Raw genomic sequence first — 16,022 nt, 5'->3', positions numbered from 1 at the left:
TCTACACCAGTGCTATTTTCAACCGTGGGTACGCGTACCCCTGGCGGTACGCGAAGATTTTTGAGGATTGTAATCGTGGATTGCACCTCCAAATAACAGAGTAATGTAAAAAAGTTAGAGAAATCCACATTTCAAATTTCATTACAATTGGGTTAGATTTATGAAATAAATTGTGAAACAGGCAGGTGGATATAGTTCGCGTCGAGACACGGGGCGCATATCATCACCTCTCTGTCCGTACTTCACAGAAATAAAATAACTGAGCGGTCTTCTTCGCGAGACCTAATTTCCAAACGAGTCACCGTTTGTGTTTTACACACAACTAGCGTCGTAGGTGGAGGGTGGCTGAAACTCTGCACAGTTGCCAACTCCATATATTAAAATTACCGTACACTCTTCAATCCTTTATAACAGACGAAACTCTTGAAATATCAGCCTTGTAACCTTAGTGTTTGATCCTTCCACGGTCGCCATTTGTGTTTACATACAACTTCTATATATTAAAATACTACATTTGTGTGTTTGTCTAAAAACACTTCACTCCCTTTGACAGTCTTCCTGCCTTTTACTTGTGTTCGTAAAGGGACTTGCACGATATAGTGAGAAGATTCACGCCACGCTCATATTAGAACTATATGTTGTATAAATAGCGCAGGTTTTCAGCTAGTTAAAGATATATATATATATATATATATATATATATATATATATATATATATATATATATATATATATATATATATATATATATATATATATATATATGCGATGTTAATGAACCAAATCGACAACGTTTGGGAGGTGGTTCCTAACACCAAAATAAGACAAGAAGTATAGACTATCCTGGGTGCACAAATGCTTCCTTTCAGAGTTATAGGCTTCCGCAAACATGAAAAATTAAGTTTAAAGGTCCATAGCTCCAGAATTATGGCACCTACCGTGGTTCGGTCAATACTTCACTTAGGAACTGATACGTGCGCTATCTAAAAATACATGTTTCAGAATCCTAAGGTACTGAAGTAACAAGTTTTAATAGGGGCAATTTGGCTAGGGGCATATAACTTGAAGTACTCACCAACTATCTTCATAAAAATTGTTGCGGAAGTAGCATAGGATTCTGAAACATAGATATTTGGATACGGCCCATACTATTTCCTAAATGAAGTCTTGACACGAGAACGGTAGGTCCCACATTATTCGAGCTATGGACCTTTAAAGTTCATTTTTTTCGTATTTTCGTCAGCCTATAACTCCGAAAGGAAACAGTTTTTTGTGCACCCAGGTTGGTCTATAATTTTCGTCTTATCTTGCCGTCAGAAATCACCTCCCAAACGTTGTCGGTGTTGTTTTGAAACACCCTGTGTATGTCTTTATACTTTTAAAATTCCAAATCATTTGAAAGAAAACGGAAAAAACAATTGCCAATAGAAATGAATAGGATAAAAGCAAATATATTGCAGGATTTCAGCATCGTTAATTAATCTGTTAAATGTCAAAGCATGGTCATATGTCGCCAGTTGAGAATTTTAAAAAAAGGTTTAATGTGTAAATGCCAGTTTACACTCTGATTCTAAAATGGCAGACTACTACGAAACGACGAGGAAACCAGTTCATTTCCTTTCCTTTCACAAGGAGCGACGAAAACCACTTGAGAAACTCAATCACGTTTCTCCTACAATGAATTTCCGTACAAAAAAAAAAAAAGTTTTATTTACTTTGACATTTAATGGCAAACACGGCAAATTGAGAGAAATAATCTCAAGAGCATCACAACATAGCTTGTGTTTGGAGTTGCTGCTTTTTAACCTTCGATTACGAAACATAATAGACAATCTTTATTTCATAATTTTCTATTTTGAAAAAGTAGTAAATGTATCAGACGTTTCGGATACTAAGGGCAAAAACAATAGAAGTATGTTTTGGGAAAACTACATTTTAAATCTTCTTCATAAGGTAAACTCAACAAAATGTTCCTCTGGCAATCAGTCATGATTTATTATTATTATTATTATTATTATTATTATTATTATTATTATTATTATTATTATTATTATTATTATTATTGCTGTATCTTGGTTTAAACCGATTTCAGCTTAATAATCTAATAGCCGTCTCTGGCAACTCCAGATTATTTGAAGAATTCTTCTTCTCTAAAGAACTTTCTGACTATATCAGAGGTGTCTAGCATTACTGCTTTTTGTAGATTTGTTACGGTATATTTTGCGTTTATCTGCTCAAGGTACATCACAGGACTTTTAGGGACTATTGCAGTAGCTGAGATAATGATTGGTCTTTACTGTAACTTTATGAGATTTCCATAGCTACTTGATTTCCATAGATACTGCTAGGTCTTTATATTTGCTTATTTTTGTACTGAACGTCGTACGTATATTATTATTATTATTATTATTATTATTATTATTATTAGTAGTAGTAGTAGTAGTAGTAGTAGTAGTAGTAGTTTCGGTAAATAAATATGCCATGGTGTTTAGTTCATCTTTACTACTTCGAACCTTATTGTTATTTCCTTAAAATTTTACTTTAACTCTCTACATACGGACATTTATTAAACCAACTTATTTAGTAGCAAGCATTAACGCTACACGGCTAAAATTGAAATACGAATTATTTCTATTTGACCCTTTATTACCTAACACGCTCTCATTCGTTTTTCTTTTCGCTCGACCCAACTAATTTTGTTCATTCTTCTCCACGCCCACTTTTTAAAATATTCCAGTCGTTTTCCATCATGTTTTGCGTAATGTGTATGTTTCTGACCCATACAGTACATTCTCTACACTCTTTTTCTCAACTCTTTATTCAAGTTCCCACAAATTCGTATTTTCTTCCTCTTAAAGGCCGCTTTCGCCATTCCTATCCTTGCTTTTATTTCACTTTCACATTTCATATCATTGCTAATAATACTTGCCAAGTATCGAAAACTAGTACCCTGTTCTGTTTTCTCATCTCCTGCTTCTATATTTGACACCGATCTCTTCGTTCCAATCACCATGACTTTTGTCTTTTCAACATATATTTTCATCCCATATTCTTCACAGCCCTTCCTCAAGTCTTCAGCTGTATATGCTTAGTTATTCTATCATTTTTATTATTGTATCATTAGTCTAAAAGGCAGAATCGTGGGATGTTAAAATGAAATATTTCATTTCATTTCACGTAATCATTCTATCTCCTACCGAAATACCGTCTTCATTATTTGGACTCTTTTTCACTAGATCCCAGCCCCCGCCAAGTGAACTTTGTGGTGGACAAACACCGTGTGCGTGGGTTTTCTCGGGGTTCTCCCGTTTCCTCCCACTTTCTTCATTCCACCATTTCATTCATTACTCATCATCACCGTCTCCTTTAGCCTAACCGGCATAACCGTGGGACGTAAAACTTAAAGATTTCATTTCATTTCATTTTCTTTTTCACTGTCTCTTCTAGATAGATATTAAACAAGTTTGGCGAGAGAGAGCATCCTTGTCGAACTCCCTTTCCAATTGCACTCTCCTCTCTCATTTTCTCCCCTTTTCTAACATTTACTTGTTGAATCATATACAACTTTCTTATGAGTCTTCTATCTTTCCATTTCAATCCAATTTTCTTTAGAACTTGCAACAACAATTCCCAAATCACGCGGTCAAAATACCACATACACCTCTTTCCGTTTTTCTACAATTCACCTACATACACCTCTTTCGCCGATCACCGTTAATAATCAAGTTGCATCTCTTGTGCTCTTACCTCTCTTGAGTTGCATTTCTTGTGCCCTTACCTTTCCTGAACACAAACTGTTCCTCCTCAACCTTTTCATTTGTTCTTCCGTACAACCTTAATTCTGTTGTAACAACAGTATTGAGCTCTTAGGATAAGTAACAGATGGATCAGTTTTGGCAGAGTTTTACATTGAAGATATTTGCATAAAAAGAAAATTGATTTTCAGTCATTTTCTGAACTTCAAATTTGGAACGTTGAAAAGCTGCAATCCCCCTATTTCATAGTATATTTGAAATATTTTTTTTTCCTTTCAAGATATTTCAATATGTTTCCTTTCAAAACGAGGAATATATGTTAATAAACAATAACACTAAAAAAAAGGGAAAGAACTTTTAGTTTAAAACCCCAAGATTATGCCCTTTAGGTTAAGAGAGACTATGATTAAAGCAAGTGAAAGATGATGGAAGAATTTATGGAATGATGATGTGCAAGGAAACGGGAGAACACGGACAGAATGTTGTTCGCCACAAACTTACTTGGGCGTGGATCGAACAAGGGACCCGATGCACCAGAGGTAAGCGCTTAACCACTAAGCCACCGTGCCACCTTAACATTAAAAAGAGCAAACAAAGGGATTTACTATTATCTAGAAGTCAGGTTGCATAGACGTATTAATTTTGAGGAAAACCTGAACGAGGAAGTTGATAAGTTAGCAAGTTAGCAGTATGAAGAAAAATGTATCTAAGTTGACCACTTTTGAATAAAATCAAGGAAGACAAATATAGACAGTGATTTTAACTGTATTTGATTGAGACAGTTGCCTGATAGAAAAGAAATTCCTGTACTCCTCTACTTGGATTACCACAGTACTACTAATGGAGAATACATTACCTTTGTACAAAATCAAATCCTCCCGAAGGAATTTGGGTACATTAGCATCTCGTAGAGCTTTCATGATCATCTGGTTCTCATCCATCCCTGGGTTCTGTCGCATTAAGTTGCCAGCTGCAGCTATCACAGTGTTTACAGCTCGCATTCCGAAGTCATAATGGTCCTGTATAACCAAATAAACAAGGAATAATATCAATACCATTTACTTTACAAAACAGGGGCGGATCCAGGAGGGCTTCAGGGGAGGGCGGTGGGTTGTAATAGTGCTATTTAGAGCTACTTTTAAGAGCTCTAAACTCTGAGATGGGTTTTATTTATACAGGGTGTTTCAAAACAACGCCGACAATGTTTGGGAGGTGATTCCTGACACCAAAATAAGACAAAAAGTATAGACCAACCCGGATGCACAAATGATCCTTTCGTAGTTATAGGCTGCCGAAAACATGAAAAAAAAATGAACTTTAAAGGTTCATAGCTCCAAACCTATGGGACATACTGTAGTCAGGTCAAGACTTCACTTATGAACTAATATGTGCACCATCTAAAAATGTATGTTTCAGAATCCTGCGTTACTCACGTAACAATTTTTATAGAGGGAGTTTGCCTACGGCCAAGTAGTTTGAAGCACTCATCATCTACCTATATAAAAATTATTGCGAAAGTACCGCAGGGTTCTGAAACTTGGATATTTGGATAGGGTACATACTAGTTCCTAGGTGAAGTCTTGACCCGACTATGGTAGATCCCATAGTATTAGAGCTATGGACTTTTAAATTTAATTTTTTCATGTTTTCGGTACATTTGTGCAACCCAGGTTGGTCTATAGTTTTCATCTTATCTTGGTGTCAGGAATCACATCCCAAACGTTCTCGGTGTTGATTTGAAACACCTTGTATATAAAATAAAGTTTCTTCTTCTGGGGGGGGGGCATCGCCCGGATCCGCCCCTGTTACAAATAGAAACAACAAACAAATTAAATAATTCTACTGAGTTGTTATTTCTTTTTAAACGATCACTACTATAGTGCTGCCAAAATGTCTTGAGCCGTGGCAAAAATGCGAACTAAAGCTCACACCCTCCCACACCCACGCGTTGAGCCAATAAGAGTTCAGCTGTTGGTAAGCGTCAGTTCGTCTACTTGCGTCAGTTCGTTGAAAACAGCAAATTCGTAGCAAATTGCCTTATTCATTTATAGCGGTTCTTCCTAATCGCGTAGGCTGTATCTACCTGGTGTAGCAATAATTCTTTTATCCTGTGCTGCTCTTCCTATCGAAATAAATTACACTCATGTAAGGCACTAAGTAGCTGTGATACTTATTCATTTATCATTCTTTAAAAAAAAAATGAAATGAAATCTTTAAGTTTTACGTCCCACGAGTCTGCCTGCTACGCTAACAGAGACGGTGATGAGGAAAAATCAATGAAAATGGTGGAATGAAGAAAATAGGAGGAAACGGTGAAACCTAGAGAAAACCCACACACACAGTGTTTGTCCACCACAAAGTTCACTTGGCGCGAGCTGCTATCGAACCAACTACCCCATGCACCAGAGATGAAAGCTCTACCACAGAGCCTCCGAGCTCATCATTCCTTTAAGAGTAACTTGCATATACCAGTACGTCAATTCTTATAGAAATATTATACTATCAACATTAGTATTAACTTGAAATAATGTCTACAATTTGATGTACTTGCACTCATGTCCAAAACGATTGTCGCATATCTATAACGGTCTTGTTGTGCGAATATAATTGAATAATTATATCGCAGGGTACTTTTAATACTGTTACTATGTGTATAATCTGAAAATGTATATTTGTGACAAATTTCATAGAAAAAAATATAAATACCAAAATTAAAATGTATGTTGCTAAATAGACAAGAAAAGTGTTTTTCGTAATATTGTTCTTATTTACAGCTTTTTTGACATAAAAATTGTCACTTATATTTCTCTGCCGTTTATACACATAGTAGAAGCGTTAAAAGTACAATGCGATATCATTATCGAATTATATTCGGACAACAAAACTATTGAAAAAATGAAATGAAATCTTTGAGTTTTACGTCCCACGGTTATGCCGGTTAGGCTAAAGGAGACGGTGATGATGAGAGATGAATGAAATGGTGGAATGAAGAAAGTGGGAGGAAACGGGAGAACCCCGAGATAATCCACGCACACGGTGTTTGTCCACCACAAAGTTCACTTGGCGGGGGCTGGGATCGAACCCGGGACCCCAAGCACCAGAGACAAAACTATTATAGATATGCGACAGTCATTCTGGACATGAGTGTACATAAATGTTTAGGTGTCTTCCCGTTTCGCCTTATGCCTGTTTTCATGACTTCAGGCTATGATGCTAAGATAGTGCATGCTAATTTGATTGTAAGGAATTCCCGTTTCGCCTTATACAGAAAAGGGAATTATCAGATTATCATAGGGAAATTTACTATCATTTTGCAAATCAAATGTAAGGCTAGTAATATTCACGTTAGAACGAATAAAACATCGTATAATCAAAGTAAGTATTCAGAGTAATGTATGTTTGTTTTTTTTTAAGTTTAATTAAACCTTAATTCAAAGCCAGTGAGAGGTATGGTTATGTTATGACTATGTTGGTCAATAGTTTAGCAAAGACTTTTAATAAAATGTTAGCTGAACAAATATACAGAAATAAACAAAAGAATAAATATACTGTATAATACTTCTATTGCTGTTTTACGGACTACCTGCGTCTTCTATAAACATGCTGTATATTACACACTGAAAAAAATTGCTCTTGCAGCCATGTATAAAGGTAACAAAGAAATTACTGTCACTTTTTGTGAAGGTCTCTGTTTAATTAGCCCTCACACCATGAGTTGAATGCGAATGGAGATAAGGTGAAAGTCAGTTGTTGGTATGGGAATATCCAACATACTTCCTAGTTGTGGCAGTTCACTTACACCGTGAACGTGCGTAAGGACAGAGTGAACACCGCTGCAGGAAGATATATTGTACCTTTGGTGAGGGTGTCGTGGCTACTCCCTGGTTGCGAAATACTATTGCATCTGCCATACTTTCCGGGCAATGCGCCGTCCGATTATCACCCGTTCTATTCCTTGGATAATCACCTTAGAGAACGCCAGTTCAAATCCCTAGTAGAGGTGCAAAATGGACTTGATACCTTCTTCGCTTCCCGGCCCACCAAGTTCTACTGCGATGAAATTCATGATCTTCCAGAACGTTGGCAGAAGTTCGTCAATGCTGATGGGGATTATATTTGATCTTACAGGTACGTCTTACATAACATATCAATGTTCGAAGGTGTTGGGTGGAAAAACGACAGAGCTTTCTTGTTACTTTTATATTTGTACTTCAAATAAGAAATAAAAAACGATAATGAGATAAGAAATGCACCTTGATCAAGTAGAATAGTATATTAAATTATACGTTATATTTTTATTATTATTTAAATATTTAATTCTATATATGTGGTTAATACTTTAATACTTGCTTATTAGATAACATCCTTATCGGTTGTCTGTCAAAATATGTTTTGAGGGCATAAGGTGAAACTGGAAAAGGCCAAACGGGCATAAATCAATGTTTACGAGAGACACAAAGAAAACAAAAGCTAATGAATTTAAAATTATTGTAATATTTTAAATACTGAGAAAACATAATTCCTTACCTGTGAACTCAATTGTTCTGAGCTTAGCTTAAAAGTTGTAACAATTTTGAAAGCTAGTTCTTTTGAATTCTGGAAACCAAACGAGAAAAGCTTGATCTCTGCAATTAAGGCATAATTTGGAACCATCATAGCAACTGGACGAAATAGGGCCTTCAAATTATCCGGCAATTCCGTTCGACCAGCGTAGCCAGGGTTCATTGTTATAAATACAGAACACGAATCCCTCAAAGCTATTTCTAAGCCTTCGAACATAAATCTGGAAATAAACAAGTCAACATCTAGTTAAGTAAATACTATTACTTGCCGGTATCCTTATAATAAACAATGAAGTAAGTAATCCTTGTCAAGGGTAAGTGAAATGATACAGTGTATGTCCAATCAGAGCCAAATGTGGAAATTTCTGAATTTAAGAATCTTCCCAGCACAGTTGGTAAAACCTGGGTAGGGTAATCACTAGCTTGTTTGTTGGACAAATAAAGTTGAAACAAGAGGTTTTGCTTTCACGTCAAACTACGTTACACTTCCAAATTACGCATATGTAATACTGAAACTGATCGTAGCACAGGCCTGTATTCACGGGGGGTCTAGGGGGCCGCCCTCCGTAAATTTGTGCTGGCCCCTCTAAAATTTTCACGATAGGCTTGGAAATGAACTATAATACGGTTGGATCGGGCCCCCCTACATTTTTGGGCTGGCTACCGGCCTGTCGTAGCAGATATATATAATAATCGTTCCTAATAGTCATTCCTAATAGAAGAATAACATCAGAGATATTAGTTGGTTTGTGGTTTTTGTTGGCACAGTGGTAGAATGTTCGCCTCTGGTTCTAGGATTTTTGGTTCGATCCCAGTCGGAAATGAACTTCCGGTGGACATAATTGTCTCCGTGAGTCTTTTAGAGTTTTTCTCTTTCCTCTCGCATACTTCTTTTAGTAATTCTTTTGGAATCATTCACTTGCATTAACTATCTCTATTCTTTAGCCTGCAAAATATAGTTAAAATGCAGGTTTTATTTCAACTACGTCGAAGGAATGTCTGTAGAGAATATAATGTGACTGTATTTTCAGAGAGTTCTCATTGCAATTTTGTTAAAGAGTGTTTTTAATATATTTTGCTGGAACACTCTTTCGAGATGAAACAGACAATTAACAATATAACAATTTCTTTCGGACGGAGTTGAATGAATTTTACCCAGAAAATTCCATATGAGTGGTAACTTATGTTTTATTTTTTGTAGTGCTTTCAAGCGTAATTAATAGCTATAGAAAAAATAATTAATAGCTATAGAATAAGACACATTCTTTGTGACATATTTTCCAGTAGCTGGCGTTGCTAAAAATGCTTTAATTTGCAAGAGACATGGAACACAAGGGTAACCAGAGGGTTTGATGTAACTTAGAAATAAAAACGAACAATCTGAAATTGATACTAATACTAAGTAGCCCATAAAGATCTCTGTCGGACCACACTTAGAACATTTCATTCTATTGATCTAAATCTCTCCACGCTTCTAATTACGAGGCAGTCCACAAAATAAGTGTACTAGGTCCCCCGCTATCAGGCGAAATTTGTTATTGCTATGTTGATCACACAGCCGTATAGCTTAGTTCCTACCCTTTCCAGCGAGGCCAGTCACGCGTCAGTACGTCCAAAAGTATGGACACAGTAACGTCTCCCGTGAAAGGTGTCAATAAAATCTACCGTCAAGTACGAGATTTGCAGCGTTATCTGTTTTCTCGGTGAAGGGAAAATCTTCGTCTGAAGTTTCTAACGAGATCAAATGAGTTTATGCTGAAGGAATTATGAATCCTACTAGTATGTTTAAGTGGTGTTGTGAATTTAGAAACGATCTTAGTGATATGTATGATGAGCAAAGAAGGGGAAGATCGTCAGTATTGACTGATATGGGCGTTCAATTGACCTGACGCCTTCAGACTATCATCTCTTCGCCTCCCTGAAGATCCACATGAGTGGGAAAAGTTTTCATCTGACGAGAAAGTGAAGGTTGAGATGAAAAATTGGACAAAAGAGGCGGCGGCAGTCTTATTTGACCAAGGCATAAGAAAAGTTAATCCATCGTCTCACTAAATGCATCGAGAGGAATGGCGGCTGTATGGAAAAATAGTTCACATATGTAGTGATGTAACATGACATAAGTTTGACATGTATGACATAAGTTTTGTTTCAAATATTTTTTTAAACCTATAAAAATCTAATACATTTATTTTCTGGATATGCTTCGTAATTATAGATAAATCCAAAAGTATTTGTTTCTCCTTTCACATTATTTTTTATTATTATTTGTAGAGAAGTTAATCTTATATCATCACCTCTATCTAGTTAATTTTATTTCAAAAGAGATTTGAAATTGACGTGAGATTTTATTTGCTCGGTTAGAGAAAATAGTTTATATTTTATCTGAGTTCGCTTAAACAGGTCTTTTTGCAAATCCATCATTTAAAGGATGAGATTTAGAAGCTGTGTTTGTTTGTATAAAGGGATAAATATCATATTTAGCAAAAGTCTAAACATAAAATAATATTGTATGTTTTCTCTCTCTCTCTCTCTCTCTGTAATTTCTAAAAGAAATGCTGTGTGGGTATTTAATCATGTACAACAATTATTTTTATATCCAATTTAATGTTACATACTATCTTTTTTAAAAATTATAGTATATTCAATACCCATTAAAGCAAAAAATAATGAACGATAAGCTTTTATGAGCAACTTAATCTCTTCATATGTACGTTACGTACGTCTATGATCAAAAATAATAATACATTCTTTACGAATAAATGAAGCAAAAAATAAAATATTCCTCTGTAGATAATCCTATAAGTAAAACTCTCTAAGCACCATGTAAATTCATGTATTTTCATTTTTCTCCCAACACACGTTGACTGAAGCAGAAACCTAAAAATCCATAGTGTATGTATTAGTTTATGACGATGAATATGCATTGTTCGCTGATAGATTAATTCAGTTAAATGACAGCTTTCATTGGTTATACAGATTTTTCAAATCCAATCTTCTGCGTAGGTATTATTGTAAATGAATTTGCTAAAGAATCATATGTGTGTTTTTTTTTTAAATCCCTGTTACTAGGATATCCCAAAACGAAAAACTAAGATTTATGTAGTTACACAGCTGGAGTTTATTTTTGAGTTATGAACCTCTTCAAAAGCTGTCACATACTAATCCATAGGAACGTATCGCACAATATATACAATATTTCCGATTTTTAACGCTGACTAAACATGGTCTATTTTATACTTGTCTGTTCTTCCATTGACTGATTCATATTGATTTCTGTAAAGGTGGAAGGGGAATAAACATCCACCAAAATACAAACTTCAAGACGTTTCTTTTTTCCTCCTACATTTCCGTATAATAAATTCATGAGCAGATCTAGGTATTTTAGCACAAAAGTTCTTCCTTAATACTCATTTCAATATTTATTTATTCTGTTTGTACAATAAATATCTACATTAATATAACAGTATATTTACGGATGAAGTGTAACTATGACTGAAATATAATGGTCAATGTCTGAAAAATGAAATGAAATCTTTAAGTTTTACGTCCCACGATTATGCCGGTTAGGTTAAGAATACGGTGATGATGAGAGATGAGTGAAATGGTGGAATGAAGAAAGTGGGAGGAAACGGGAGAACCCCGAGAAAACCCACGAGCATTGTGTTTGTCCACCGCAAAGTCCACACGGCGCAAGCTGGGTTCGAGCCAGGGAACCCAAGTACCGGAGGTAAACGCTCTACCACTGAGCCACCGCGCCCCCCAAGGTCAATGTCTGAAAACAGGGATGTCCACAAAGAAGGTCATGCTAGTTGCGTCATTGAAAGACAATTGGGGGCCGCGGTGGCTCAGTGATAGAGCGTTAACCTCTGGTGCTGGGGGTCGCGGGTTCGATCCCAGCCCCCTCCAAGTGAACTTTGTGGTGGACAAACACCGTGTGCGTGGGTTTCCTCGACAGCCTAACCGGCATAATCGTGGGACGTAAAACTCAAAGATTTTATTTCATTTTTTAAAACAATTGAATTCTGCAACAAATAACGGAATAAGGACCAAATTAAGGGAAGCTTAAATATTCATGGATGAAGATTTAGTCTTTCTCTATCAGGTCTCAGGATTTGTTTCTTCGGAAAGCTGCCAGATGGCACTTCATACTCAATTTCATTGAATAAGCCGAGCAGTGCCGGCTTTACGTATAAGCTAAACAAGCTATAGCTTAGGATTCCATTCTCTTGCGGGCCTAAAAAATAAAGAAAAAATAACTGGACACACCTTTTCAAAATATAAGGTAAAAATAAATAAAATAAAACCAACATATAGTAACAGTGTATTGTGTTATATAGGCTTCTATGGTGTAAGTAATTGGCTCTCCTTCTATCATGTTTCCTATAATACCAATAATTGTTCATTTCAGTATATAGGGTGCCTACGTTCTGCATAATCTGGTCGCACAGCTAGACATACAAAGGGCTCTATTATCTTCAATAGTTTAGGGCCTCATCAAACCCGGCTCTGAAGCCGAATATATATACAACTCCGACCCCCGTATGTTCAATAAGTATGAAGTTATGCCATTTCAAATATTAGAAAGTAGTGATGCAAATATGTGGGGAAGGTAGATGACTAGCACGTAGGTAAGTGTGCACTGTGAGGTTAAATGGTTTTCGCTGGACAATTTGGCCGTTGGTGATTGTTCTGTTCTGCTTGTTGCAACTTTAAGAGTAGTTATAAGTAATGTCAGGTCAAGAATTGATATATCCAAAGAAGTATTGAACGAGAAAAGATCACTCTTAATAGCAGGTTTAATAACGGACTAAGGAAGAAGTTGATCAAATGCTAAATATGGAGTATTGGACTTTATGGTTCAGAGACTTGGACACTATCGAAGTTAGAGGAGAAATATTTAGAGAGCTTCGAAATATGGTGTTAGGGGAAGATGGAGAAGATGAAATCTACACAGAAAGTAACAAACGAAAATATTTAAAACGGATAGGAGAGAAGAGCACGCATCCTTCGTAGAAAGGCCAATTGGAATGGACACATCTTGCGAAGAAATTGTCTTCTTGATACCACTATGGAAGGAAAGCGAGGGATAGGAAAAAGAAGAACACAACTGATCGATGATTTGAAAAATAGGAGAAGATATTGGGAGTTAAAAGAGGAAGCTGAAGATCAAGAAAGTGGAAGAATCATTCCTAGGCCCAAACCTAAAAGTTAAGAAGAATCATTAGTCCCAGAACCTACCAATAAGCAGAACACATTATAGTAATAATGAAGTATGGTAGAGGGCATTACCTTTTAGGAAAAAACCCATATGAAGCCCTTAGGCTCGGTTGAGGTAAGGCAAATACGTGCAGGAAGTGACATAATCAGCGCCAGAGTTGTGCAAACTGAAGGAGGTATCTCACGGGCTCAATAACGCTCGAATTTAATGATTGAACCCGGGACCTAGAAGTCTTGGCTTTATGCATTGGCCAGCTACACCTTAACAAACATGATCAATGATGTTAGTGAGAACCAGTAGCGTAGCCAGGATGTGTGTTTGGGGGGGGGGGCAAGTGGTGTTATAGGTACATATAGAAACATTACAAACAAAGAAATATATAAACATAAAAATATATAAAAAATTACAAACGTCAAAGTACCAAAGTACATTGTCGGACCTCTTTGGGGGGGCGGCCCCTTTTCCCCCCCTTCCCTACGCCACTGGTGAGAACAAGTCTTGTTAAGAATAAATAATCTGAGGATATAAAGCCTTCCTGTAAGCCTGATGGAGCTGCGATTGAAAAAAGTTCATCTACGGTCAATACCACGTCACGAAACACTTTAGAAAACATCCAGGTAATTAAACGATCTACAATGCATTTGCATAATTAAACGTTCTGCAAAATACTGTTGTTAACATTTTTTAATAAAACATTTACATAATTAGATATTTCACAAAGTTTTGATCTACGAAAGTGATTTACAAAACATTTAGCTAATTAAATGCTTCATAAAATTAGTCACATGATTAAAAGTTTTTCAAAAATTTTAGTTAATTAAAAGTTTCATAAAAAATATTCAGTTAATTATTTTTTTCACTACACTTAACTAATTAAATATTTCATAAAATATTTAGGTACCTAAAAGTTTTACGGTTATGCACATCATATTTGCATGTTTAATAATTTTACACTCGAGATGGTTATATGTCTTTCTCTGTTTGCTGAATTTAGTCTCTCTTCAGCACTAACGCTATATGAGACGTCAACCTACAGTTTAAGGTCAACCTACAGTACTGTGTTCAATGTTTTCCCACTGGGAACCGAAACCGGCCCGGAATTCCAGATTAAGTTATGTGTAAGTACTAGAACCCTTATATAACGGAGAGCTACCTTTTGACAGTTGTAGGAAGTCTATCTATGACGCAGAGGGTCCCTGCTTTGATTCGAGGTCACCACAATTTTTACTATACAACAGCTGTCCATGACTTTACTCAGATTTATTCCGTTTCTTTTCAGTTCTAATCTTACGAACTCAGTCACAATTATTCACTTTCATTAATTGTCGATCTCCGTTAGTCTAGAGAGCATAACTATGTGATATAATATTAAAACAATTAATTTCGTCTTTAAGGAGTTTGTTATAACAAAAATCTTTACATATCTTTACACATAACCTTATATATCTTTACACATAACAAAAAGGGACGGCAAAATTTAAGGGGTGGATTCCTTATGGGTAGACAAGCAAAAAGGTAAATGCATCGTTACAGAGTTACGGCCATTGAGCCGTCTGATGGTGTGAAATAGTCTCATTCTGGTCGCTCTTTAACGTGACTCAATTTAAACCTCAATAACTCAGGCCCTAATTAAGCTAGGAAGAAACTTTTGGTAGCAATGTGTTCCTGAAGGATGATGCTTTCCGCCGATATGCATTTTATGATTTATCCCCAAGGGGGAAGGAATGCCATCCCTAAAATCCTAATGCAAAAAACAAAAATAACACGTAATTATCCTCTCCCGTCCGCCGTGGTCCTCCACACATACATAAAATACATATCCGCGGAAATTTTCATCCTTCATAAAAATACATAGATACCAAAATTACCTTCCTAGCTTGATCAGAGGCTGAGTTATTGACGTTTAAATTGAGTCACGTTAAGGAGCAATCAGAATAAGACTATTTCACAATATCAGGTGGCTCAATGGCCGTAACTTTGTTACGATGCATTTCCCGACATATGGTCATATAAACTTTTTTGCTTGTCTACCCATAAGGAATTCACCCCTAAAATGTTTCGTACTTTTTTGTTACGTTATATAATTTATATACATACATATATATATATATATATATATATATATATATATATATATATATATAAGAAGTTGATCAAGTGCTAGAAATATTTAACGCGCTTCGAAATGCGGTATTCGAGGAAGATAGAGAAGATGAAATGGGCAGAGAGAGTAAGAAACGAAGATGTTTTACAACGGATAGGAGAGAAGAGGACGTTTTTAGAATGCGAGTCATGGAAAAAAGAACACAACTGATCGATGATTTGAAAAATAGAAGAAAAAAATGAGAGTTGAAAGAGGAAGGTGAAAATCAAGAAACGTTTCCAACCCCAAACCTAAAGTCAAAGAAAAGACCTTACTCATCCCTGGACCTGCCAAAAGCAGAATACTTATAAATAATAATATCTTTACTCTGTTTGTCCGTTCGG

General features: G+C 36.0%; 1 protein-coding gene across 1 annotated transcript in view; it reads right to left on the bottom strand.

Annotated features, from left to right (window-relative positions):
• The window catches only part of LOC145670651 (dynein axonemal heavy chain 1-like), a gene marked incomplete at its 3' end in the record, with an annotated part of 1,762,390 nt that overhangs the window by 1,372,034 nt on the left and 374,334 nt on the right, over nucleotides 1–16,022 (bottom strand). The window contains 2 exon segments of the mRNA XM_081739441.1: nucleotides 4,612–4,774; nucleotides 8,283–8,538. Of these exon segments, the coding sequence (XP_081595567.1) occupies nucleotides 4,612–4,774; nucleotides 8,283–8,538 (419 nt within the window).

The sequence above is a fragment of the Thermobia domestica genome, chromosome 14, assembly GCF_964235325.1.
Source record: "Thermobia domestica chromosome 14, izTheDome1.hap1.1, whole genome shotgun sequence".
Lineage (NCBI taxonomy): Eukaryota > Metazoa > Arthropoda > Insecta > Zygentoma > Lepismatidae > Thermobia > Thermobia domestica.
The sequence above is the reverse complement of the archived record's forward strand: the minus strand, read 5'-3'. Positions and strand labels throughout refer to the sequence as shown.